General features: G+C 40.2%; 1 protein-coding gene across 3 annotated transcripts; it reads right to left on the bottom strand.

The window, feature by feature from the left end:
* Positions 1-434: 434 nt before the first annotated feature.
* On the bottom strand, positions 435-20617 carry LOC108041557. 3 transcript variants are annotated; one of them, XM_017119488.1, is made up of 5 exons: positions 20407-20617; positions 9203-9574; positions 7497-8555; positions 7246-7439; positions 435-604 (listed from the first exon to the last, which is right to left on the bottom strand). In XM_017119488.1, exons 3-4 carry the CDS (start codon positions 8400-8402, stop codon positions 7332-7334), a joined length of 1014 nt encoding a protein of 337 aa, XP_016974977.1. In that variant the 5' UTR covers positions 8403-8555; positions 9203-9574; positions 20407-20617; the 3' UTR covers positions 435-604; positions 7246-7331. The 3 variants fall into 3 exon arrangements, with proteins under 3 accessions (XP_016974977.1, XP_016974976.1, XP_016974978.1); XM_017119487.2 differs by lacking the exon at positions 20407-20617 and adding an exon at positions 10460-10590; XM_017119489.2 differs by lacking the exons at positions 9203-9574; positions 20407-20617 and adding an exon at positions 8630-8687.
* Between the last annotated feature and the right edge of the window lie 4781 nt (positions 20618-25398).

The raw sequence follows: 25398 nt of genomic DNA, 5'->3' as shown, positions 1-25398 counted from the left end.
AAAATAAAAACAAAAACTAAGAATAAAATGTACACGCACCGATTCCGTTAGTCCGCTGCTTATGACCTTATCTTTTAGCCATTTTCAGCCAAATTTCTCTCCGTCTTTTGCATTAAGTCTATTTCCTGCCCAAAAAAAGAAATCTTATGATCGTAACTACATACATACATACATATGGATGTATGTACATATACATGTGTACATAAAGAATGTTTCTGATTGCTGTTTTTAGCAACGAAAACAGTTCCTAGATGGCTCATAATTATTTGATTTATGTAGCATATGAATTCATATGCAAACATTTCTACCTTTGCTTTTATTTAAATTGATTTTTCTTTTATCAAATTAAATAAAAAAGAAGTGAATTGTAACGTGGCAATGCCTTATATAATTTCTGCCTCAATTTAATAAATTGCCGCTATAAAACACTTTAATTTCCTTGTTTACATTTCAATTTATTTTAGTCGCAGGACATTTTGTTACATTATAAATGCATATAAATTCGAGGAAAATTTTTTGAATGATTCTCACATAAAACCCAATTTTTGCCAACCGCCGTGTTTTAGGTTTGTAGTACTTTGCCAAAGAATCCATCGATCATGACCTGAAAAATGAAAAAATAAGTATCTAATAAGTAAAATTTCAATCTTTAAATAAACAATATAATAGTTTAATTAACCTGGAGTTCGATTTTTTAAATGTTAACTATCCCTAATGAGAGGTAAATTCAAGATGTCAACATTATTTTAATAGTTTCCATTAGTAAAAAGATTTGTTTACTAGAAAAAATAAAAATATTAAAAAAAGTATTATTTTTAATGTAATATTTTCCAGTGGTGTTTTTGGTCAACAAACGTTTCCAGCCCTTGGTCACTAGCTAATTGTTAGCATGCTCACACACCTTATTTCCCACACTATCTCACAAACAGACATACACACAACACACAAACACCAAGATTTCGGCAAGCTCGAAAGTCAAAGCCGAAAAAAAGAGATTTCTGCTGCGCGCTTTCTATGCGAAAGTTCACTGAACTTGCCCTCCATACCAAAAGCCAAAAAAACGGAAAAAAGGTGGCAAAGCAAAATGGCTAATAAGCTGGAGCTGGCTAGAGCGAAGGGGGCTAGCGAGTGGGTGGTGTTGGCCAAGAGAGGCGGGTGAGTGAGTGGTAGGGGAGAGGGGAGAGGGGAGAGGGGGAGTGGCCACGCATTTGCTCAGCGGCGCATCAATTTCGAGTTCAATGTCAAACCACAAAAACGACAACGTCTCTGCCGCAGTCGCAGTCGCGGTCGCTGCCTCTGCCGTCGCCACAGACAAAGACGAAGGGGCGGGGGAAGAGAGGGGGTGGCACGTCAAATAAGAGCGTTGATTTCGCCCTTTTCGCAGACACTCACAACAAACCAAAATGTAAATCCTCCGTCTTCCATTAATCGAGTAAAAAGTGTGTTTTTTTAAAATTGATTTCTGCCTTCTTTGAAAATTTAAAATATTGGTCAAGAAAATCGACCCAGAATTCAAAACAAATGATTGACTTTTCTGCAAAGCCATTTTTTTAATATTTGAAAAATGACAAAAAATCTGGCAAAATTTACAAACCGAAATTTGAATGCAGGTTTTTAGAGAATTAAGTCACAAGCATTTAGAGGTATACCTTTTTAAAATCGGATAGAAAATAGAAAAGCTATAGAAAAGCTATAGGCTCTGAAGTGCAGGTTTTAGGTAACTTTTCCGGAAAGCCATTTTTTGAAAATTTGGAACTTCATGAAAAATTACCAAAAATCGACAAAAATTTACAAACCAAGTTTTGAATGCAGATTTTTAGAGAATTAAGCCACAAACATTTATAGGTATCCCTTTTTAAAATCGGATAGAAAATAGAAAAGTTATGGGCTCTGAAGTGCCGGTTTTAGGTAACTTTTCCGGAAAGCCATTTTTTGAAAATTTATGAACTTCATGAAAAATGACCAAAAATCGACCAAAATTTACAAACCAAGTTTTGAATGCAGATTTTTAGAGAATATAGCCACAATCATTTAGAGATATCCCTTTTTAAAATCGGATCAAAAATAAAAACGTTATGGACTTAGAAGTGCGGTTGTTTTTGGGTCTCTTTTTTGGAACAGCAGTATTTAAAAATTTGGTATTAGTAGTTAAAAGGAGAAGAAAATATACCCAAACTAAGGAGCTGTATTCATTAAAATGGGTCCAATTAGTATTGAAGTAAAATGTAAGTACATTTGGGGAAACCTTTAACTAGTCGACTTCTATATTTTTCGTGCGTGGAACTCGTTTAAAACGTGGAACGCGAAAGGTGGCGCTGTGGGATGTATCTTGCAGATTGTGGACTGTGGGCAGCGCTGCCAGCCTCGTCGACGTCGACGTCGACGTTAACATTGCCCGGGGGCGTTAAACTTCACGGTCATGGCTTTTTCCTTCTTATTCTCCCTCCTCTTGCCCCCTTCGCCCCTTCCGCCTTCTTCATCCTCCTCCAACCGCACTCTCTTTGCCCCGCTTTCTCTCCCTTTCGCTCTGCGTGTGATTGATTGTGACGCATTGCTGACCACTACGCACTCTCCTAGATTCTCCGCCCACTCCTCCTTCACCCCCCCTCCACTCTCTCCTATCCTCTTTTCTTCCATTCTCTCCATCTACTCTCCCTCTCCCACACTTGGTGAAGAAGGCGAATGACCGATAAAAGCTAACCACGCGCCAATCATTCGACTGATAAACCAGGCGACAGCAAAAAGTGAAGTAAATATCAAGAACTGTGGAGTGGGAAAAGGGGAGGAAGAAGAGGGGGCAGAGGAGGAAAGAAAAACTAAAGGCCTAGAAGAATCAGATACGAAAAGTCACTGTTGCCTGGTGTGGTATGCGAAAGATTACGAACAAGGAAATTGACCTGGGCATTACCAATTTTCAATTCTGCCACAAGCAGTCGAAAACAATCGGGAAGTCTTTGTGGCTGCGATGTAAATATAAAGATGAATCATGTGTTAAATAATCTTTCTGTTTCACAAATCATTTAGCTAGAAATTGTGAAAAAGTTCCACTTTGGTCATTTATCAATAGATTTTTTTGGAACTGTTTGAAAATCAAGTGGTATTCGACATATGGTGCCCTACCATAAAACTGTATTTCAGTGGCTTACTACTTTTAATGAATTCATGAAATATAATTTTTACATTAAATCTTAAAGAAAATTATATAAAAATATTAAAATCAAGAAATTATTAATAATACTTCTAATATACTGTTAGACCAATCATACATATGATACTAAGTCTGTTTGTTTACTTAACATTACACATTAGAGTGCAAAAAGTAAAACAGTTTTAAATAAGCCTTGTTGCTAATATGAAAATGCCAAAACTAACAGATATCTGAAAAACAAGTATTGACAAGTGAGCTTGAGAAAAATACCAGTAAACGGAGTATCTCAAGCGCGGATAAATCGATAATTCCCTTTAAAACGTGTCGCAAACTGCAGATTGCAATAAACGTAATAGTTAGTTTGCATTGGATTGGTTCGAGACCAGAAAAGAGCGGAGCAAAGCAGAGCAGACCCGGACTCGAACTCGGACCCGGACCCGTCGAGCATTCAACCCTAACCTCAGACAATGTTGAACTATGCAGAGTGCATCAGCAGCAGCCCTACATTTCGCTTCCCCTAAATAAAAAAGCGAATAAATGGGAATACAAAAGGCAGCGGCAACAATGGTGGAGGGGGATGGGGTAGGTGCCGAAGGAAGAGGAAGCAGCGGCAATCGGGAATGCCCTGTTGCCACATTACGTCACGAAGGAGCGACAGAGAGGGGCGAGGGCGAGGACGCGGAAGGAAAGGCCAACGACCAGCACACATTTCAGGCCGCAAAACAGGAGCGCAGGGGCATGTGCGGGGTGCAAGAAGTGGCGGGGAGATGCGGGGCAAATAGGGAGCACGGCGACCCTCGTCAACAGACAAGGGCCGGTCCCGAACGGGTGCGAGCGAGACAGACGGCGAGTTCAACAACCTTCGGCGACCCTGAGAAGAGGTCAGCAACCCCTACGTATACGTAATACGTGTCTTGCGTGCCTGTGGCTGTGTGTGTGAGCGTAGGACCTAAAGAGAGAACTCTCTCTTCGACAAACACACGGAAGAAGGGAAGGTGAACATTAGGGTGGTCCTTGTTCCACAGGCATCTAATTTGAGTCCCTTTTATTTAAACAAAGTATTTTCGAATCGCTTTCTTTTCTTAATAATTCAAACGATTCAGGACAAGACTACTTTTGAGCACTTACTCTTTATTAGTTTCAAGCGAATTTAATATTGTTTTTATATTCTAAGCACTATTGGGAATGGCAAACATAAATAAATAAATGTAATGCATTTGAAACCAATTTAGACCCTATGAAACTAATGCCATCAAAATACACATAACTACATTAACGGAATTAAGGATATAATATGAGTTACTTAAGGCATCTTGTGAAACAAAGGCTTAAAGCCTTTAATAGCTATTCACCACACTGGTCCACCCTAGTGAGAGACAGCAGCTGAAAGAGAGGGCTATAGGGAAATAGAACGAGACAAGCAGATGGGGAGCGATTGGAGGAGCAGCTTCTGCTTGGGGGTAGGCAAACTTTGGATGCGTTTGCGTTTGTTTTTTGCCGGTCGTTGCCCGAGAACGTTGGCGTCCGACGTCACCGTCCGACGTCGGCGTCCCAACTTTGGGGTCGTTGGTGGTCGTTATCCTATATACCGAGAAAAATCTATTTTTATTTGCATGCGCCCGGTTGCCTTTGGGTTTGCCTTTGCCTGTGCCTTTGGTGTTTTGCCGTGTATTCTCCGTCTCGTTTTAGGGGGACTTTTTGTTTTGGCAGGGGAAATCGGGACAGGGTGGCGGGTGTATCCCCCAGGATGAACCTGCCCTCGGCCAACTGTTGTTGCACCTGCCTTCGGGGATGGGGCTTGCAACAGGGTTACGCCACAGAGTTATTGGGATGCATTGAACAAATTCAGTGACGTTAGGGGCCCTTTTTGAATTACATTCAGACTTTGCTGTCCAATTAACTATTTAATCAATCTGCCCCTAGAGAAAAAGTCAAAATGTGCTAATCCAAATAACTCCCAGTGTCGTCTATGTAATTTAACTTGGTTTACTGAAGACGTATAAATTGAGTTATTAAGAATTATTTAAAACCAAACAAATATTAGTCATAAATCATTAGCTCCGAAAAAAACAGAATTAATATAGTTTGTAAAAACCAAGAATGTTAGGAATGGTTTTTGCCATCAGTTAAACTAGATTCATTTTTTTGACAGTGGTACTAGATCCATATACGAACATTATACCTTTGTCAAACTAAAAGTATTGTGGTTTAATTTTTAATTTTTTCTATATCTGAAACCTATCTTCATTTCTAGGCCTCCTTTAGTGGCAAATCTTCGGAGTTGTTAGCCCCCTTTTCTACTTAATTTATTTTTCTAGCTGTCTGCGATCGCCAGACTTTGCAGTTCATTTTGTTTTCGTTTTGCAACCGATTCTTCTTGGTTCTCTATTTATTTTTTCTCTTCTTCGTTTTCCTGGTGATGCCTAGCCCCTCTGCATTGCGTTACATATTCTTCCGCATTTTTGCAGTTGCAACAGGGATAAAGTGGGTGCTCGATATAGTGAACCCACAACAGACTCGGGTGTTATTGATAAGTCACTTGTTTTTAGGCAATATAAGTCCAAATTTACTTCAAATGATCACATTTTGTCGCACTTTTTTATAGTTTTATTAAAAGAAAGTGTTTTTTATATTATTGCCATTTAGAGAGTGTACTGTACTGAGGGAAAGACGAAGAGACTTGGGAATAGAAATCCAAGCAATGACCCGAGTTTGTGGTGAGAAGGAGAAAGCAGGTGCTGAGATTGTAAAAGTGGGCGTTGTAATAACAACAATGCGGGACATCCCTCGTTTAGAGGAAAACAAACATAAACAAAACAAACTTAAAATAAATATCGAAAACATCCAAAACTTATCATTTAACCCTAAAAGGAATACATTACAAAATTTCAAATTGAAGGCATTTATATTTTTCCAGCTAAATAACAAAAATAAAATGCTCTATAAAATATAAATCAAATCTAAATTAATAAATCACAAAGTCTAAAACAACACCACATCAAAACGAAAAAAAAAGAAAACAGAATTGCAAGTGTGGTGTGTCCATGAAACGTACTTTGTTGACCTTTCTGCCTCTGCACATGTATCTGTATGTGTACATACACACACATAATATCGTTGGGGTTAATGAAACCGATTGACACACAATGCGTAAACAACAAAAGCAGCTGCAACAACAACAATCGCTTGTAATGTACGTATTACATTACGTATCGTATAAGTATTTTATTTAGTACGTTTAGAATAGAATAGAGCTTTCTGTTAGTTTACAGCATAAAAAGTGTAAGCATAAGATATTTATTTTTGTTGTTGTTGTTGTTGCGCAATAACAACTTGTCCTTAAGAGCGTGTTGCTTAAGAGAGCCAAATCGAAAGAGAAAACTAATCAACTGTAAGAGATTTTATAACTTCTTAAGAGAGCGCTCAAAACAAATGCGCCATCTAGTGCAGAAACTATATTTTTAGCTGGCACCTCCAGTGTGTTCATCACACATAGAGGGCGCTGCGGGTTAGGGCACTGGCTAAATGCAAAGTGAAGACGACAACCAACGAGTCACAAGTTTAAGCACTTTCAAATATTTTATAAATATTTTTAATTTCGAATTAAAAAAAATTTAAAAAACTACAATAACTTATTTCCTCCCCATTTCTTTACAGCCAACAACATTTTGTGCTAATGCAAAGGCAACGTGTCAATGCAAAAATTGACAGCTTTGATATAAACTTTATTAAACCATCAAATCTGGCCGTGCTCAGATCGACTATAAACAAAACCACAACCCCAAAAGTTCGAACTAAAGATCGATTAAAGACTAGCAGCATCATCAAAACCATTAATTCAAAAAGCGGGAGTAACGAGCGGTGAGTTTTTGGAAGCTTTCAATACTTTTTCCAAAAAGAAAGTTCAAAACAAAAAGTTTGCTTTGGCACTAAAACAATTAAGCTTGAGCTTGAATTAAGGCACTTTTTTAAAATGTTAATTATATTAAAAAACTAGACTATGTATTAAAAAAAAATCAACTATGTATTAAAAATCTAACTAAATTTGGTTAGAATCTCTGTAGATTCCTAAGTCTTTCGATTTTAACCGAACTCACCTGTTTGTTGATGGATTCTTCCGCTGAATTTGTACGGCTGGCAGAACTTGAGCCTGAGTGTTGCTTTTAAGCTTGGAGTGTTGAGTTTACTGAAGAAGGGAGTTCGAAAGGTCCCAGACGCGCTCCTTGAAGGCGTAGTAAACGGCCACCGTGGCCCTGGTGGGGATAAACCAGAGCTTGCTGTTTGGCTTGCGCTAAAATATAAATAATTAAGCATATTGAAAAATCAAGGAATATATATGGACACTCACCCGTTCGAACTGCTCCGCGTGCTCGTAGTCGCGTCCGGCGATCAACAAGAAGATGCGAACGGCGTGCAGGAAGCCGAACATTCCCTGGACCATCAGGAGCATCAGCTCGATGCCGTAGATGAGCTGCATCACGTGGATGAGGAGGATGAGCACGCGCAAAATGTTGAAGGACTCGGCGATGGTCAGCACGTGGTCGTTGTAGGCCACCCACGTGTCGTTTACGAAGCGCAGAAAGCCGGCCAGCAGGCGCATCACATAGGGCAACAGTCCGATGAAGAAGACGTTGAGGTTGACGGGCACCTCGCATTCGGTGCCATCGGCCCGTGGCACCCGGAGATTGAAGCGATTCGGATGCGACATGCTGAGCATCGAGTAAAAGGGCAGTGCGGCCGCCATGCAGGAGCGGATCAGGACCGCGCACACGTTGCCCGCGAAGGTCAAGGCCAGGCGACGGCGCTTGAGGAAGCTGAAGTGGCCATCCTGTTGCCACTGCTCGTTGAACTGGATGCGCGGCTCCATCTCCATGATGCTGGGCACCAGGACGAGGGCCAGGAAGAGGGCCACCTTTACGCGCAGGCTGGCGCTGGTGGTCTGGTCCATGTCTGCCTTCTGGCGGAAGAAGTCGCCCATGGTGGGCACCGCCACGTTGTTCTCCCGGCGGCAGCGGCGCAAGTGGCGCCGGAAGGCGGTATTCGAGCCCAGTTGAGCGCGGCGAAGGCGCGACCTGTACGCCGACGAAGTGGAGCTGGAGCGTCCGGCCAGCCAGCCCGTCGATTGCTGGTCCATCCAATCGGTGTTGGCCCTGTCGCCGGCCCCGTCCTCGTTCATCATGGCCAGCTCTGGCTCAATCTCATCGGGATGGGGTCCGATCTCCGGCTCGCTGTTGCTGCGACGCAGTTGAGCCATCTTTCCTGCTCTGCTCTTCTACGGGTGGACAAAAGGGGAAGTTCTGGTCGGCGAATCTGTGCCAACAACCTTCGTTACACGGGGCAAACGCAAACGTGCACTGGAACAAAACCAGGAGTTGTCTTCTTTTGGTGCGAGTTTTTTTTTGTGCAGCTAGGAGAAAATTCTTAATAAGTCACACTTTATATATGACATTTATCACGAAAACTGATTTTTATCATCTATACCTTATTAGTTTTGAAAATATGAATGAACACAATGGAAGAAGAACAGAAGACTATTGTGAATTAAAAATAGAAGACTATTGTGAACTACAAAAAAGAGGGTTGCGTAAAGTCAAAATAATGAATTGGTTTGACGTTTGAAGTTCATTTTTAGTGTTGCCACTTTTGGTGTTGTCACTTTTAGTGTTGCCACCATTAGTAATTAAATTTTTCCTAGCATGAAAGCTAAGAATTGGCTTTCCTATCTTGCTTTTCTCTTATAGTGTAGCCTCATAAATATGCAATGCCAGGAGGCGAGACGCCAAGGGGGTGGTCGCTGGGTGGCGCAGTGTTCCAGTGGGCGGGGCTGCCTGTCGCCGCCTCTTCGAGCACACTCCAAAGTCCGTGACTTCGCTGGGTGGCGACGTCATTTGACATCCCCTTGCCCATCGTCTCCACTGAACTTTTGTGTAAGGCCACCCCACACCCACCACAACATGCACCACCCACCACCCCGTGCACCACCCACCAGGGGCTGCTGTCCTTCAGTCTGCGGGTGCAACGAACGCTGCCCTTTAACCTACATAGCACACATACCTGAGGGGTTTCCGCTCTGCGCCTCTCGCTTCGGCTGGGTATTTTCCTACTTTTTTCTGTTCTCGGGAGAGATCTGGGGTCTGGTGATGTGGGATGTTGGGTTCCAACTGAAGTGTGTTCCGGGCAGTGACACTGATGTCGTGCCAAACCAAACTCATGGCTAACTCGATGGATTGGATGGTGGCCAAATTCAATAAGCAAGGCTCTATTGATTCGTCTTCGGTATTAAACCAAAGGCAGAAGACAGCTGTTTTAATTTAGTATTGCTCAAATTGGCTTGGCACTATATTGATATGGTAACATTCGGAGTTTAAAGCAAGGTCACATAAAAATATGTTTTTTTTATAGAATTATGGGCATCATTTATACTATCTGTAATAAAAATCGGCTTTAATGTTGTTAATTTGTTTTATGTTGAACAATAAGAATAAGAGTAAGAAGAAATATTTTTATAGATATCTTACATTACAACTTTAATTCTTGGCAAAGAAACATTTGTATATTTTCCTATTGGGTGATTTATTTAAAGTTCTTATATAAAAATTTTATACTGTAATACTATATAGAATTTGTATTTTCTAATATAATCAATGAATATCATTTGATTTTGTCTCAAGTTAGTTAAACTTGGAAGAAAAGCTATTCAACTTATAGAGAATCATTGTATTATGATCATAATATATTTGGAACAATCTAGATACTCCCATAAAACAAAATGATTTATTGTATTTTGTGTCTCAAGTTACTTGGACTTGGGGAAGTTCCAGTTGGGGAATTTTGACTATATGCCCATTAATACACAGTCATACAACTGCGGGCATCTGCATGTGCCTATTACGCCATCGAAGGCAACAACATCAAAAACAAAGACATCAACAACAACAACAGCAACAATAACAACTGCAGCGACGGCGGCGACTGAAATATCTTCATGTTCATCGTCGCGTCGCCGTCGCCATATTGAACGATGGGTGGAGGGGTGGTGAAGTGGGGAGTGGGAAGAAGGGGGGTGTTGGGCGGTGGGCGCCAGCGGCTTGCGTTTGCCTTAGATTCTATTTACATTTCGAAGCACTGCTAGCTGCAGCGCTGTCGCTGCCGACGTCAACGTCAACGCACTATGGAAAAAACAAACCATATTCTGGCCAAAATAAATTTTTAAAAAAATATTTAAAATGTTTTACGGATAAATATATCTGCCAACTTTGAAATTATAAAATGGAAATGAAAATTCTTATATTATTTGATTCAAGTACTTACACTTTACAAGTTAGTGAAGTTGTACGGAATGATCGCAATTCAGGCAACAAAACCATTAAATGAATCCCCGTTTCTTGGCTGTTAACTATTTTTTGCCACAAAAAGTGGTCGTTTGCTCCATAGTGCGACGCCCGCCGACGAAAGCGAAAGGCCATTGTCCGGAATTTTGTTGACCTACTAAGGCAGCGGCAGAATGTAAAGTACGAGGCACGGCTACACTGTCATTGCCGTTTGCCGAAGTCGTTGAAAAGCTCACTCTCCTGGTTCTGTATGCTGAAAGTTTCGTTTTCGGGCAGCCAAAATACAGTGGTCTCTTTGAGGAAGGGAACTCTTAAAACGGCTTTTAAAATAAGAGTGCGATTCGGAAACTTTTTGGTGTGTCGATAGATATTGAAGTTTGAAACATAATCTTAAAATACATGAGTATAAAATAATATATGAGCAAAAATTCGTTTAAAAATGTTTAGCTAAGCTGACAGTTTAGCTTTTGGAAGTTTTCCTCTGTTTAATTACTATTAACTATTATATAGAAAGCATTATTGGAGTTCATACTAGCGAGTGTCTACTGCAGATGAAAAGCATAAAAAAAAACACTTTAAAAGCATAACTAATGCCCTGCATTTTCGATATCGAAATAGTCAGAGCGAGAGAGAGAGAGAGAGATAATAAACCAAATGAACTAGGGGGGCGCTACAGGGGGATAAAAAGAAATAGAAAATGAGCTGACTGCGCAACTTTTTCACCTAAAGTCATTCACCTTTCGTTCGCTCTCTCAAATGTTCTGCTCCATGCCTCTTTTTATATTTTTGTTTTATTTGTTACCAGTCAAGCTAAGCTTAAAAGTCATCTCTCTCTCTTTTCGACTGCGCCGCCAGCTTAACGCCTACACCAAAAAAAATATAAAAAAGAGAAAGATGGGGAGGGGGTTGGAGAAAAACAACAATAGAAAACGAAGCGTCAAACTTTTTTTGATTTTTTTGATGAGCAATAAAATGTATTGATGCACGGGTGTGCGTGTGTTTTTGTGACTGAGTGTCTGTGCTTTTTTTGTTTTTACTTTCTCTTGGCAAATAGAAAATGAATTACATGCAAGGCAATTAGAAGAGCTGCCAGCTGGTAACTGTATTTATGTGCGAATGTAAATAAATAACAACTATTGGTTAATGTTTTGCTTAAAACTAACATTTAAATGGATGTCTTTTGGGATTTTCAACATTTTTAAAAAGTTTTCTTTAAGTAAAGGTTTTAGTTAGTTTCAAAAGATAAATTATAGTAAGTCTCCTTATGGGGTTTCATGTTTTTAGGGGTTTTCCAACGATTTTTTAAGTTATAATAGGTAAACACTCTAATTTATATCTTTAGTTACTAAGATTCCCAAAAAAATATTAAACAAGTTAAAATACGTTGATCTTTTTTCTTATATTGCTTTTAGTGGTCTGAAAATGGGATTTCAAATGGTTTAAGATGCATTCCAAGTTTATCACTAATACGCAGTGTTGCCTTTTCAGATATTCACATGCATTCCAAGTTTATCACTAATACGCAGTGTTGCCTTTGCAGATATTCAACACTTCATTACCAAACTAAAGTGATAACATAATTTTAAAAATGATTAGCTATTGCGGTGTAAAATAACTAAGGCATTTTTGGGCTAAAAATTTCATTGCAAATCATGTCTTCAGGTGTCGGTCTTTTATGTTTTCATAAGCAAATTTGTGACTGCACTTCTGTTCAAGTGTAGTTGTTTTTAGTGGGTACATGTGTGCGCATATTCATTGTGCATTCAAAGCGGTTCACTTTTGCATATTCATAGTTGCGTGTGAATGATTCATGAGTTGCATTTAGGCAAACAAACCGCTTCTCTTCCGCTCTCTTTCTGTGAGCATAGCGCCCTCTCTCTTCACCGCTAGCTATGCTCTGTTGCACAGAAAGTTCAATTTGCAGCAGGCCCCCCTGCCGCCCCCTTTTGGGGTAACTTTGGCGAGCTTTAACCCAGTTTAAGGTCATTTCGAGTCAAAGAACGTGCTGAAAGAGAGAGAAAGAGAGACAGCGAGAGAGAAAGAGAGAGAGAGAGAGAGAGAAGGTGTGGGAGGGGTTGGGGTTCATTGCAGTTTGTTATTGGGGCTGTTGCGGGTGTTTCGTGGGTTCATGGGGCTTATGGGGTTTTCGCGAGTGTGTGTGAGTGCTGGCAATCCCTGGTCATCACTTGGCATTTGTCAAGGACTTTTCAAATAACACAATTGCATTTGCACCGAATCAAATAAGCAAACTGAGAGATGGTCTTTCATTTCTCCTATTTACTCGGGAAATGAAAATTTCCGTTGCGGTCTTGCCTTTTATTTGGTCTCACTAAATAAATATGATCAACTTCCTCAAAGCGCATTTCTCTCATTTCTGCACTTCACTGAAATTTATAATGATTTTTGATGATACTGATGATACCAGCTTCATTGAATAAAATTTCTCTTAATAAAATATTATATGTTGCTGCTGAAAAATAGCACTATTAATTGGCCGAAATTCGTCAAGTTCGGGTGCAGACCCACAACTGTGTACATACGTAACATACATATGTACATACATATCTGTCAAAAATAAGGTCACCACAGTCTTGACATTGCGGAACCAGCGCTCAGAAGGCGAAGACACCGGGTCGAAAGAAACCCAAGCCCACTACCCCCTCCCAAAAAATACTATGCTATAGTTTACTCGTCTTATCACTCGACGATTTAATGTTGTTGTATTTTTTGCTTTCGCGCCAACGTCGGCAGCGACGCCACCGTCGGTGATAATGAAATTGAAAATTTCATTGCTAATTGCGTTTAATTTTTATATTTGACCCAAATACATTTTTGCGGATTGGCATTGCCAAAAAAAAATAATAAAAGTAGAAAGCCGCGAAACATGCAAAGCGCGGGGAGAAAGGGAAAAGGGAGCGGAGGGGGAAAGAGAGAGAGAGCGAGCACGACTTTGTGGGATGGGGTTGAAGAGGTGAAAGGGCGGAAGGGTGGTTGAGTCTAGACTGCCAGGTACCTCCAAAAGTATCCCTTGCAAAATAGGGAGTTACCATACAAATAATGGGTTACTAAAATTAAATTAGGAATGACAGTATGGACAAATTCATAAGAACGAGTGCATAAGTTGTATTTTGAAATTGTATTTTAAAGTTTTACTATGACTTAATGCTATTTATATCATTTATGCACAATTTTCATTCGAAATTAATTCGAAAAACAATTAACTGTTATTTGCGATGCTAATAAATAAAAAACAAGAAAGGAAGGCTAACTTCGGGCGGAGCCGAAGTTGATGTACCCTTGCAGAATATTATGTACATTATATTCTCCAAAATTATTCATATGATGCATTCTTAATACTCATAAAAAATCCCAACTTCCTAACTTTACAAACACCAAAGTTATGGCATTTTCGATCAATCAGTTATATGGCGGCTATAGGATATAGTCGGCCGATCCTTATGACATTTGGTAGGTCGGATTGATTGGCCAAATATAAAACCCATAGAAAATCCCAGCTTCCTAACTCTACAAACACCAAAGTTATGGCATTTCCGATCAATCAGTTATATGGCAGCTATAGGATATAGTCGTCCGATCCTTATGAAATTTGGTAGGTCGGATTAATTGGTCAAATATATAACCCATAGAAAATCCCAACTTCCTAACTTAACAAACACCAAAGTTATGGCATTTCCGATCAATCAGTTATATAGCAGCTATAGGATATAGTCGGCCGATCCTTATGAAATTTGGTACGTCGGATTGATTGGCCAAATATAATACCCATATAGAGTCCCAACTTCCTAACTTAACAAACAGCAGAGTTATGGCATTTCCGATCAATCAGTTATATGGCAGCTATAGGATATAGTCGGCCGATCCCGGCCGTTCCGACTTATATACTGCGTGCAAAGGAAAGAAGGGTGTGTGCAAAGTTTCAATTCGATATCTTTAAAACTGAGAGACTAGTTCGCGTAGAAACAGACAGACGGACAGACAGACGGACAGACGGACAGACGGACAGACGGACAGACGGACAGACGGACAGACGGACAGACGGACAGACGGACATGGCTATATCAACTCAGGAGGTGATCCTGATCAAGAATATATATACTTTATAGGGTCGGAGATGTCTCCTTCACTGCGTTGCACACTTTTGACCAAAATTATAATACCCTCTGCAAGGGTATAAAAAAATCTGATATTAGAAAAAAACTTTAAAGAAAACAATATTTTGAATGCAAATCTTTTCCTTTAATTTTTTTTACAACATTGACCTACTCGGTAACTAATAACCAGAATAATATACTTTTTCGTATCTATGTTTCTTGACATGCTTAATTGATATATTGATTCTAGTTGAAATTAAACTTAGCTTAAAATGTTAAATGATCATATGGCTCTCCATTTCCCTTTTTGGATTTACCGCTGCTTTGTTGTTGCACACTCTCTTCTTATTCTTTTTCACAAGTGCAAGCTGCAAAATGGCAATAACAACAACAACGACGGGCAGCAGAAATCGAATAAACTGCAAAAAAGTGTTCTAAATATATGAGAAGTACACACGCACACATTCGCAGAATGACTCAAATGATTCACATATACGTATACGTAACATGAGAGCTCTATCTCCATCTCCCTTCCACCCGCATTTGCCCCCCATCGCCCCCTCTGTCACTCTGCTTCATTCGCTAGACATTTACAGTTCTTCGGCCGCTGTATCGCTCCATCTCGCTCGCTGAAATATTTAAAATGCAAACTTTTCTCTAGCCCCAAAAGAACAAAAAAAACATTCACACACACACGAAAAAAACCAAATCAAAAACGAAACAAAAACAAAGCAACAACAAACGCAGCGCCGAGGAAGAAGCAGCACACACAAAAAGTAGGTGAAAGGTCTTCAACCTTTTTGCATGAAAACAAAAATGCTGAATGGGTCGAAAAGGGGCGTGTGGCGTGTGGCGCGGGGCGTTGCAGTTCTATCTGAAATACAACAAAAAAGACCTGAGCACAAAAAACTGCCAGCAAGGCAATAAAATGTAAAACAAAAGTGAAAGAGCCGGCGGGGAAGGCGGAAAGGGGAGGCAACCAGAGATGCACTGTGAGAAAATCGGTAGCGAATGTGTTCGCCAACAAAATAAAATTATTTGCTTATCAAAATCATATTTTTAAACGGTCAAAGGTGTCAAAATTAAAGCTTTTTTTTATTTTATGATATTTTTTCTAATTTTAAATACTCTGAATGTCAAAGGACTATCATTGAAATTACTTTAATTATAATAACTACAAAATGTGTGTTTATTTTGTTCTTTTTAATTACTTTAAAAACCTTTCCGGTTATATTTGGTAAAAAGACTATAGATTGTTCGGGTATTCCGATTTTTGAAATATAATTTTTTCTATTCAATGTGCCTTGCAATTTATTTTGATCTTAAAGATTGTATATAATAAGCTGAGGACAGTTTTCCATGTGTGTGGGGGCTGTGTTTTTTCGCGAAGGAAGGGCAGGGGGTGTTGGGCAAGTGACCGACAGACCGAGCCACTGCATTTAACTATTTTTAGCCTTCCCAGTCGAGCACTCTCGCAAACTGGGAAGCGAACACAACACACAGGCGCACGGGGGCAAAGAGGACTTGGACCTATCCCAATGGCCCAGCTCCGTGGGGCAGGTTCAGTGCGGTTCAGCCGAGTTCAGCCCACCCATTCCCCTCCCCGCTTTCCCACCGTCCCATTCTCATGCTCATTGCGCCTCGTTTTGGTTCACTTGAGGTTGAAAATCGCACAGATGTGATGTACATTATTCGCTTATTCGCCTTTTTGCAACGAAACGAGCGAGCTTTTCCTTTCCGAGAGAGCCAGCGAGAGAGTTCTCGTTCTCTTTTGGCTTGGCTGGCTAATGCCGAACTAGTGCTAGTGCTAAACTTTGTCCCTCACCGCGACCCTCAAAAGCTTTATATTTTGGCGCACAGACAGACAGAGACATTGATTTCGGGGAAGGGGAGCTGTGGTGGGAGGGGTGGTTATCTAGAGGGGGGCCTGGGACAGCTTTTCCTGGATCGCACAAAGGAGCGGGAAAGCTGCTGCCAAGGCTGCGTAATTTTAGCAACGACCTGGGACATAACGCTAAGCCGGAAACCATGTAAATGACTCCTAATTTGCGCGGGCTCTGTGCGTTTTTTATACCCTTGCAGAGAGTATCATAATTTTGGTCAAAACTGTGCAACGCAGTGAAGGGGACATCTTGTTTCATTGCTTTTCTGGAAATATGCTCTTTTCTACAAAAAAATGTATCTTATTTAAAGACTTCGATCTTAAATCCGTAGAAAAATGCATTTACTTTTAATTGTAATTGTCTACTCTATTGTTAACTAGCGCAAGTAAACGTGCTATCAGTGCTTAACAGGCACTTTGCCTCGGAATAGAAGCCTTTGTTAAGGGATGAGGTGAACAGGCATCTACTAAACTGAAACTCCATGTTAAATATTGTAGACAACTCCTTACCTGTTATCAGAAGCAAAACAGGCACATAGCCTCGAATTCAATGTCTTTGTAATATGTGTAGGTAGTAAGTGAAGCTAATAATTAATTGCAAGGTATCGCTAATACATCTTAAGCCTACTAAGTTCTATCTAAGTATTAGATATTCCAAAATCACAAAACTTATAACATTTTACCCTATTATTCAATAAAGCTATATGAAACACACTTTAACGTACCTGTTGAGAATGTTAAGATAAAATTTAAATTACTTTATTTAGTCCTGGTAGCTTAATTTGCCATAAGAACTCTTTGTGTTAGTTAAGCCTGCACCTCTTTTTTTAAATTAAATACCCGGAGTACCAAGCAATAATAATTAAACATTGTTGACGGGTTTTTCTTTATTTCCACTCACATTTTACCCGACTTCATTATGTAATTAATCTTTATCTCTTTGTTGCAGCCATTTTCATTTGAGTGAAACGCCAGACTTGGTCGCCTCCTCTTCGCTGTTGTCGTCAGCATTCGTGGCATCCTCCGCCGCCTTGGTAAATGCGGTAAGTGTCAAGATGGTTTTTAGCCGCCATCAGCAAAAACTCTTCCCCCAGGATTTTTAATTATCCTACAGCCAAGAATTTGGTTATCATCGCTTTGAGGTGGCTTAAAAAATGTATTACCCAGATGTGTGGAATGCACACTGCATCAAGCTAAATGTCAGCGAATCAATCAAGGGATTATAATAAATAATAAATATAAATCAGTGATTAGATCAATTTAAGCTGCCTGATGGACTCAATTACTCGGTAGTTCTGTCAGTTTGTGAATGAATAAGGTAACAGCAAATCGATGAACTAAATCATAGCCACAGCCAAGGCGGTAATCAAAACGAAGGACATGGGATTGTTGTTAGACGAATTGCAAAATAATTGTAAAGGCGAAGGATAGACGGACTTGGGCCTTTTAATGTTTTATATTTATTTTGATATTTTCTGTTATTTAACTGGCAAAAAAATATAATTTATTAATTAATGTGCAAGTTTTACAAAGTATATTTTGTATATAGCAAAACATGTTGCAAAATACTTAATTTCGTATACGCAATTTTTAAAGAACTATGTTAAGTATACGTAATATTAATAAATATTCCGTATACCAAAATTGTCCAGACTACCGTCCAAATAAATATATCCTGTTACTAAGAACTGCAGCTAGGTATACGACATAATTCATTACTTCATTACGTATACGTAATTTTTAAGAACTTGTTAAGTATACGTAATTTTATACAATATTACTTATACGAACATTTTGCAGAATACTGTCCAAAAAAATATTTCCTGTTAATAAGAACTGCAGTTAGGTGTACGACATAATTCAATACTTCATTACGTATACGTAATTTTTAAAGAACTATGTTAAGTATACGTAATTTTTTTGTATATTACGTATACGAAAATTTTCAGGGATACCGTCCAAATAAATCCATTCTGTTAATTAGAAGTGCAGTTTATTTTAAATCTACTATAGATACATCGTGATATTTTGCACAATCACGCATAGTCTTCACCTGCCTTCCAAGTCCTGTTATCAAGCTAAATCCCGTTACCGATTGCCCAGCTGGTTATCGATAAAGTGCAAGAGCAGCAAAAACGAGAAAAATCCAAAGGCGAAATAGAAGCAAAGTGAACTGAGGCAAACAGCGAAGAGCAACAAAAAAAAAGGAAAACAACAAATGTGCACGGCTGTTGTCGGTGTGACCGAGTATGTGTGTGAGTGTAGAAACTGTGCCAATGCCCTGACAACGGCACAAGGTGATGATGCAAACTGCAGCCGGCTGCAGTCGCAGTCGCAGTCGCAGTCGACGTCGCTGTCGCAGTCGTCGTCGCCATCGACGCCGACGTCGCAGTCAGTGAGGCAGTGACGCCAATTGCCATGATGAAAGAGCCAAAAAGCCAGTGGCACAGTAGGAGCGACTACTGGTGGCTCGGTGGTGCAGTGGCTCCCAGGGTAGGGGGTGTTGGTGCTGCGGAATAGTTGGCGATGCGTTGGTGAACATGCAATGACGCGAATGACACAAACACCGATACAGCTGCGGGCGCACCAATAGCAGTGCAACTAGTTGTTCTGGCACTAGATTATATTTATTATTTGAGTTTTGAAATATGTTCTTAATATGAAGTTACACTACATTAATATAAAGTTTGGTGTAGTATTGATGATAGTATTATGAACTAAATGCCAACTTAACAATTAAGACATTTATTAGCCATACACACTCAAAAATTTTATTGAGCGAACATAATCGTTTGGGGTCACCAAACCATATTTTCTGCCCATTATAATTTGGCCTAAGACTAGTTAATCAATGTGTTACGATAAGTTATGATGGGATTTAAAACTGTGTAAATCTCTTGCAACTGGTTTTTTACAAAGTTTTATTTTTCCGCACGATATGGCTTAGTAAACGAAAGACCTATTTGCACAGCCATTAGTGATATTACGATGGACGGCGGTGTGTATGCATTTGTGTGTGCCTGCATGTAATCAGCGACTAGGCGAGCAGCGTCGAATGGAGGCGGAGCAGCCAAGTCGGTGGTTACCTCCTTCTCCTCCGCCTCCGTTCCCGAGTGTTGTGGAGCATACCAGGAAGGCCGGGCCATGTCGAGGTCGGGCAGGGGGGAGCTGAGCGGGGCAGGGAGCTACGGGGCAATGGGGGCTTTGTAGTTGCCTTTGCTATTTGAGTCTAGTATGTTGCATGCAAACAAGGAAGTGCAAAAATTTCACGCTTTGCTAAGGAAAACACAAGACAAAAAATGAGGTGAGGATGGGGAAGGGTTGTGGAGGTGGTTTTGAAGTGTGGGACACACTCGAGTGTCCGTTGGGAAGTGGATTTTAAGTGTTTGACAGACCGACGTGTTCAACACTCCTTGAATGTGGCAACCCCCCCTTTGCTCTACCCCACTGGTACTTCTTTGTAACCAATACCTCCTTGGCAACTTTGACTTATGCAATGGAAAGTGGCTGAAGCCAAAATCAATGTGAAGTCTTACCACCACCAGGGCAATAAACGAACAGGGTTTTACGAAAGCCATTGGCAGTAACCTCGGACATATGGAAAAGGTGCCAACAAGAGTTATGAGAAGTCGATTTTGCGGATTTCTTAACCCCTTAGATGTCTCTCCAGTTCTTAGAAAGTTTGGAGTATGAAATATTGATTGTCGGGAATAAATATTCAATATTTGACTTAAGAAAATGTAAAAAAGAAACATTTATAGAAAAATATTACATTTTCCCAAGTTTTCTTGACTTTTAAAAATTCAAGAATCGGTAAATAAAGCTGATAATTTTAAAAAATTTACTAAACGGTTATTTGTTTTTTTATTTTAAGTTAAGTTAAGTTTACCAGGGTAGCCACACTTTTTGGAAACTCTACATTAAGCTCCGTACTTTTCTACTTGCCGATTTCCACATAGCCGAACATTTTCCTGTATTTGCTTCAGCTATTTCTGTTGCGCGTTGGATTTTCTCACGAACTGCATTTGTGATGCGATGCGAATTGAATCGGTTTTTGAAATCGGATCGGCAATTCTTTTTTGTCGTTGGCGCTGCTCGGGCGCCATTGACTTGTTGACCGAGCGACTCTGTGAGCGAAATTGAAAGTTCAATAAACTTTCATGTAATCTCTGCGATATTTTTCAGAAGCTTTTATGATCTGAACAGATTTTTACCATGGGCTATGCTATAACTTCGATTATTTCTGCCTCTTTCGCGGGCAAAGAAAGTGAATGGTAAAAAAGGGCAAGTACCACAGAGAAAGAAAGAAAGACAGAAATGAAATGAAAAGAAATTACATAAAAGTAACAACGAACTGTTTGCGCATGAACAAATCCCACAACAACAACACTAACATGGAATGCCAATCAGCAAAAGCAACAACACACTGTTAGAAGCAACGAAAGCGGCAAGGAGTGAGTGAGATAGAGCGATCGCTCAGTGAACTTGCATTATGCTGCGTTCTGCTTAGCTGCTCTATAGCCATCTCCCTCTGTTGGCTTTCACAACACAATTCCCGTTCGTTTTGACGACTCCACTTCTCTCTCACTCCTCTCGCTCCCTCCTCGCCGCGCTCCTCTCTTTCACGCTCTTGTAAAATTGGGTCAGCCATTGAACCCGTTGCGTTGACGCCGACTGCGCTGCCTCTACCGACTGCGCAGCCGTTCTGCCGCCGCTTTTTCTCTTCTGCTCTTCGCTTTTGCATTTGCTTCTGCTTTTGCTTCCTCACGTGTTCTTCCTCTTCCTTATCACTTTTCTCGTAACATCGCGTTGATCAGCCTCCGCCTCCCAAAAACAAAAAAAAACAGCTGCGATCTCTCTCTCTCTTCCCCCGAAAAAAAACTTAAGGTTATGGTCAACTCGTAATGACCGTCAGATTTTGACCCCTGTCCGAAAACCCGAAAAAGAAAAGAGTGAAAAGTAAAGCGGCGAACAAAATAAGCCAAAAACATACCGAACAAAATTTCACTTTCACATCAATTACGTTGAAACTCAGACGACTCAAAGGTTTTTGTTGTACTGTACTTACCAAATTGAAACGAAATTAATACACATCACACATTATATGTAATGCCACATAAAAAGAGATTTACTTTGGTATTCTCAAGCTCCGAATTTTGTCTGCACAATAGATTGTCATACACTTATTGTAATTTGTAACTTTCCGTCATGAAAATGTATCTTTAGCATGATCCCTAGAACAACATGGATACATTTATTTTGTTTTCGAAAACAACTGTCGGTAATCCTATTTCATTAAATATATTTTAATATCTATATATTTTTTATTGAGGGACATTGAACAATTACCGTTAACTGCGATCGTTAACTCTTTGGCGCTAATCAGCGAATCGATTATGTGTATGTGTTGGTTTTTTTTATGGCCCTGCAATTGCTGCCAAAAAAATTGGTGGAAAGATCTTCCACTTCCATTTGGAAACGCTTTTTAACCAGCTACGTTTGACGGTGTCAACGAACGTTTAATGGCCCAACAACAAAAACTCGTCGCCCTTTTTACAGCAACAACAGCAACATCGAGCTTACCCAAAACTGGTAGACAACCAAAATGTCAAGGGAAAGAGACAGAGTGAGATAAAGAGAAAGAGTAAGAGGGGGCTAGTGAAAGGAGGAGGGTCAAGTAAAGCTCTGCATACTCTTTCTGGCTTTTTATTAATATTGCTTATGAGAAACGTACAGTCCGTACGTAGTTCAATTACAATTAAACTTTCCTTTTCTAAGAAATTAAATAAAAAATGCCTCTTTACATCCTTATATCAAAAGGAAGCATCGAATTATTGAAATGGTGTTAGCTGTGGTTCTATGGGTTTCTCTATTATTAAGTGAAATCGATAGGTAGTTCCTTGTTGAAAGCAAATAGGTTCAGTAGGTAAAACTTTTTTAGCAGGGCTCTCAAATATTTAGTACAATTGATAGGTGGTGTCTTTAGAACTTAGTAGAAAGTAAATAACTTGTAAAACTTGTCCTACGGAATGCTCAATTATTCAAAAGAAATGCAAGGGACAATGCAAGTTAGGAACAATTGAGTTTTCCCCAATCTGTGTCAGCTTTTCATAATTTACGAAGAGTATTCAAGAGTTAAGTCGTCGCAGACTTGCTTGGGTTGTCTGTTTTATGATAGCTTTCCTCGAGGAGACACCCTCCCCCTCCCCTCCGCGGCACACGTCTGTTTGCGACTTGTAAATGATGGCTGTTCCTAGACCAGCCCCCTCCCCCCGAAACGCACACCTATCACCCACCTTTGGCACCACCCAGCAACCAACAAGGCACAAAAAACCGGTTACAGTTACAGTTCAAACATCTCTGGCATCGTCTTTTTCGGGGGTCAAGCCCAAACTTACACACATACACGAATACGACTTGCCACACCTTGGGGCTCCATCCACCCTCCCCCACCCCTCTCTTTCTGCCCCTCTCTGGTCCATCTTTATCTGTTTCTGTCACCCTCTTGCGCTTTCTCCCTTTCTCTTTCTGGCCCCCTCTTTTTTCGTCATTCTGACGCCCTTTATTTATTTCTTATTTTTTCGGGTAGCTTAATTTTTGTGCGTTGTTGTTTCTCCAGAAAATAAACTTGAACTTGCCCGTTCACTTTTACTCCAAAAAAAGGTTGAGAGTGTGTGCGTGTGTGTGTTACTGTTTCCCATCACAGTTAATTGGCAGCCGCCCCTCCCCCCTCGCCAACACCACCCCCGCGCAGACACCGTCCATGCTCTTGCAGATGCTTCAGCTTGATTACTAAACGGATGAGTCTCCTCTTTGTTGTTTTCTGATTTTTTCGGAGGCCTCATCATGGCCGTTGATCATGAAAATTTTCAATTCAAGTTTAGGTGAAATTTAATGCGTCACCGCAAGAGCGGGAGAAAGAGATAGAGAAAGAGAAAGAAAGAGGGAAGCCAAGATCAGAGCGAGGAAAGTTTTTGGTTCTTTTTTCGGTTGGTGACATCTGTTATTGCACTGTAAAGGATTAACAACCCGAAATATAATCAAACATAACTAAAGTATGAGTTTTCATTTCAATTGAAAGCTTAAAAGCGATCTTTATGTCAATAGTGAAGAAACAACTAAAGAAACATTAAGTGGTGCCCCGACTTAGACCTATTATTACCCATCTGAGGAGTTACCATATGGTTAGCATTATGCTTAAGGACCTAAAAGATGCTTAATAGTATTGTCACCACATGGTTCCTCTTTATTTCCCACTTTTGCAATATGTTCTATTACTGATTGCATGCTGTTTGCAACCAAAAATTTCGATTCCTTGGAAACATGAATGTGGAAATGTCATTCGTCCCTACATTAGTTTCCTTGGATAAATATAGGGAGGCTGGAGGCTATATTCGGCGGTGGTACATCATTCGCTTTGCATTGACCCATTGAAATGGTAATTGCATGTTACCACATAGGGTTATGTTAAATTGGGTGAGTTTCCCTCACCCTCCTAAGTGCTTTTTAGAGTTACCACCACATGGAGGCTGTGTAGTTGGCTCGTTTGGGCAATATGTTCTTCTTCTTTGGAGGACGAAAGTAAAGTTGTGAATTGCTTGTTTATTACCTTTCTGGCCCTAATATGCGGAAGCATTATTTGGCAGTGAATAAACATGGTAGGATTGCTTTTGGTTTGACCCACTGAAATTGTGAGGCAACTACTCAGTGTTGTCACTACATGTGGCGTTGCCAGGCCTTACCCCCAGAGTTACCACCCACATATGGCAAACATTAGGCCCAGTGGGTTGCCATCGCCCCCTCCCCCTTTTATATGTATGTTTTATAGAGTTGCCACCACATGGTGTCTGCATATTTCGCATTTGTAGCAATTTATTCGGTTTCTGTTTGCTCATTGCGGCACTGTTTTACTTCACTTCCCGGTCCTCCCCCACTTTCATCCACCCCCTCCCCTGAATGTATGGCCAGCGAAAGTTTACTGGGACTATGACCGCTTAGAATGTCTACACAAATACACCCACGTCCGCACAAACACAGACATGTGAGCATATATGTATAAGTGTAGGATGCACATGTGTGCAGGAACCAGAGTCTGGAACTTGAAAGCACCATTTTTTTTTTCGTTCACTTCATGTGTGTGTGTGCTTTGCCCCCCAACATTTGGATGCCCCACAGAAGTGTCTGCCAGTTGAATGGCAGTGGCAGTTGCGTTGCACCACTACCCACCCATCCACCACCCCCCCCACATATGTGTGTGTGGGTGCTTATCTCAGAGTCGTTGCCTTGAATGTAGGGCAGTAGTCGGCACTCGACAGTTGCAGTTGCTGCTGCAGTTGTTGCCAGTTGCCTGTGTTGTTGCAGTTGCAGTTGCAACGCAATGCAATGCAGGCCCCAGACGCACACACTCACGAAAAACAAATACTCTTAAGCAAGCAACACGCACCCCCACCCCTAATCGTATCAAAAATGCATGATATGCCGCACTTAATGATACCCTGCAGTCGCAGAGCCCCCAATTACAATGCACGACAGCCAATTGTTATCCTTCACTATGAAACATGACTATATTTACACAGATGTATATAACCTCATCGGCGAAAAACGATCCCATTGTTAGAATAACCCTTTACTTTTAATGTTCAACTGAACAGATAATTCGATATATATAATCCCATTGAGCAAACAAAATTGAAGGATGAATTTTTTGAAAAAAGCACAGGTTATTGATGCACAACTTTTCAGTAAGGTTTATCATAGAAAATAAAATTTGAAAAAATTTTTTTTCATTATATCTATTGGGAATTCAAATACTGTTATGGATGGTGCATTACCACAGGGTAGTAAACAATATGTGAGCTAAGGATTTTGTCACAAGATACTTTTTATAAAATGAAACACCATTTGAAAATTGACCAATGATCTTCT

Source organism: Drosophila rhopaloa, unplaced genomic scaffold, assembly GCF_018152115.1.
Source record: "Drosophila rhopaloa isolate 14029-0021.01 unplaced genomic scaffold, ASM1815211v1 contig_3, whole genome shotgun sequence".
In the NCBI taxonomy this organism is placed as follows: Eukaryota; Metazoa; Arthropoda; class Insecta; order Diptera; family Drosophilidae; genus Drosophila; species Drosophila rhopaloa.
The sequence above is the reverse complement of the archived record's forward strand: the minus strand, read 5'-3'. Positions and strand labels throughout refer to the sequence as shown.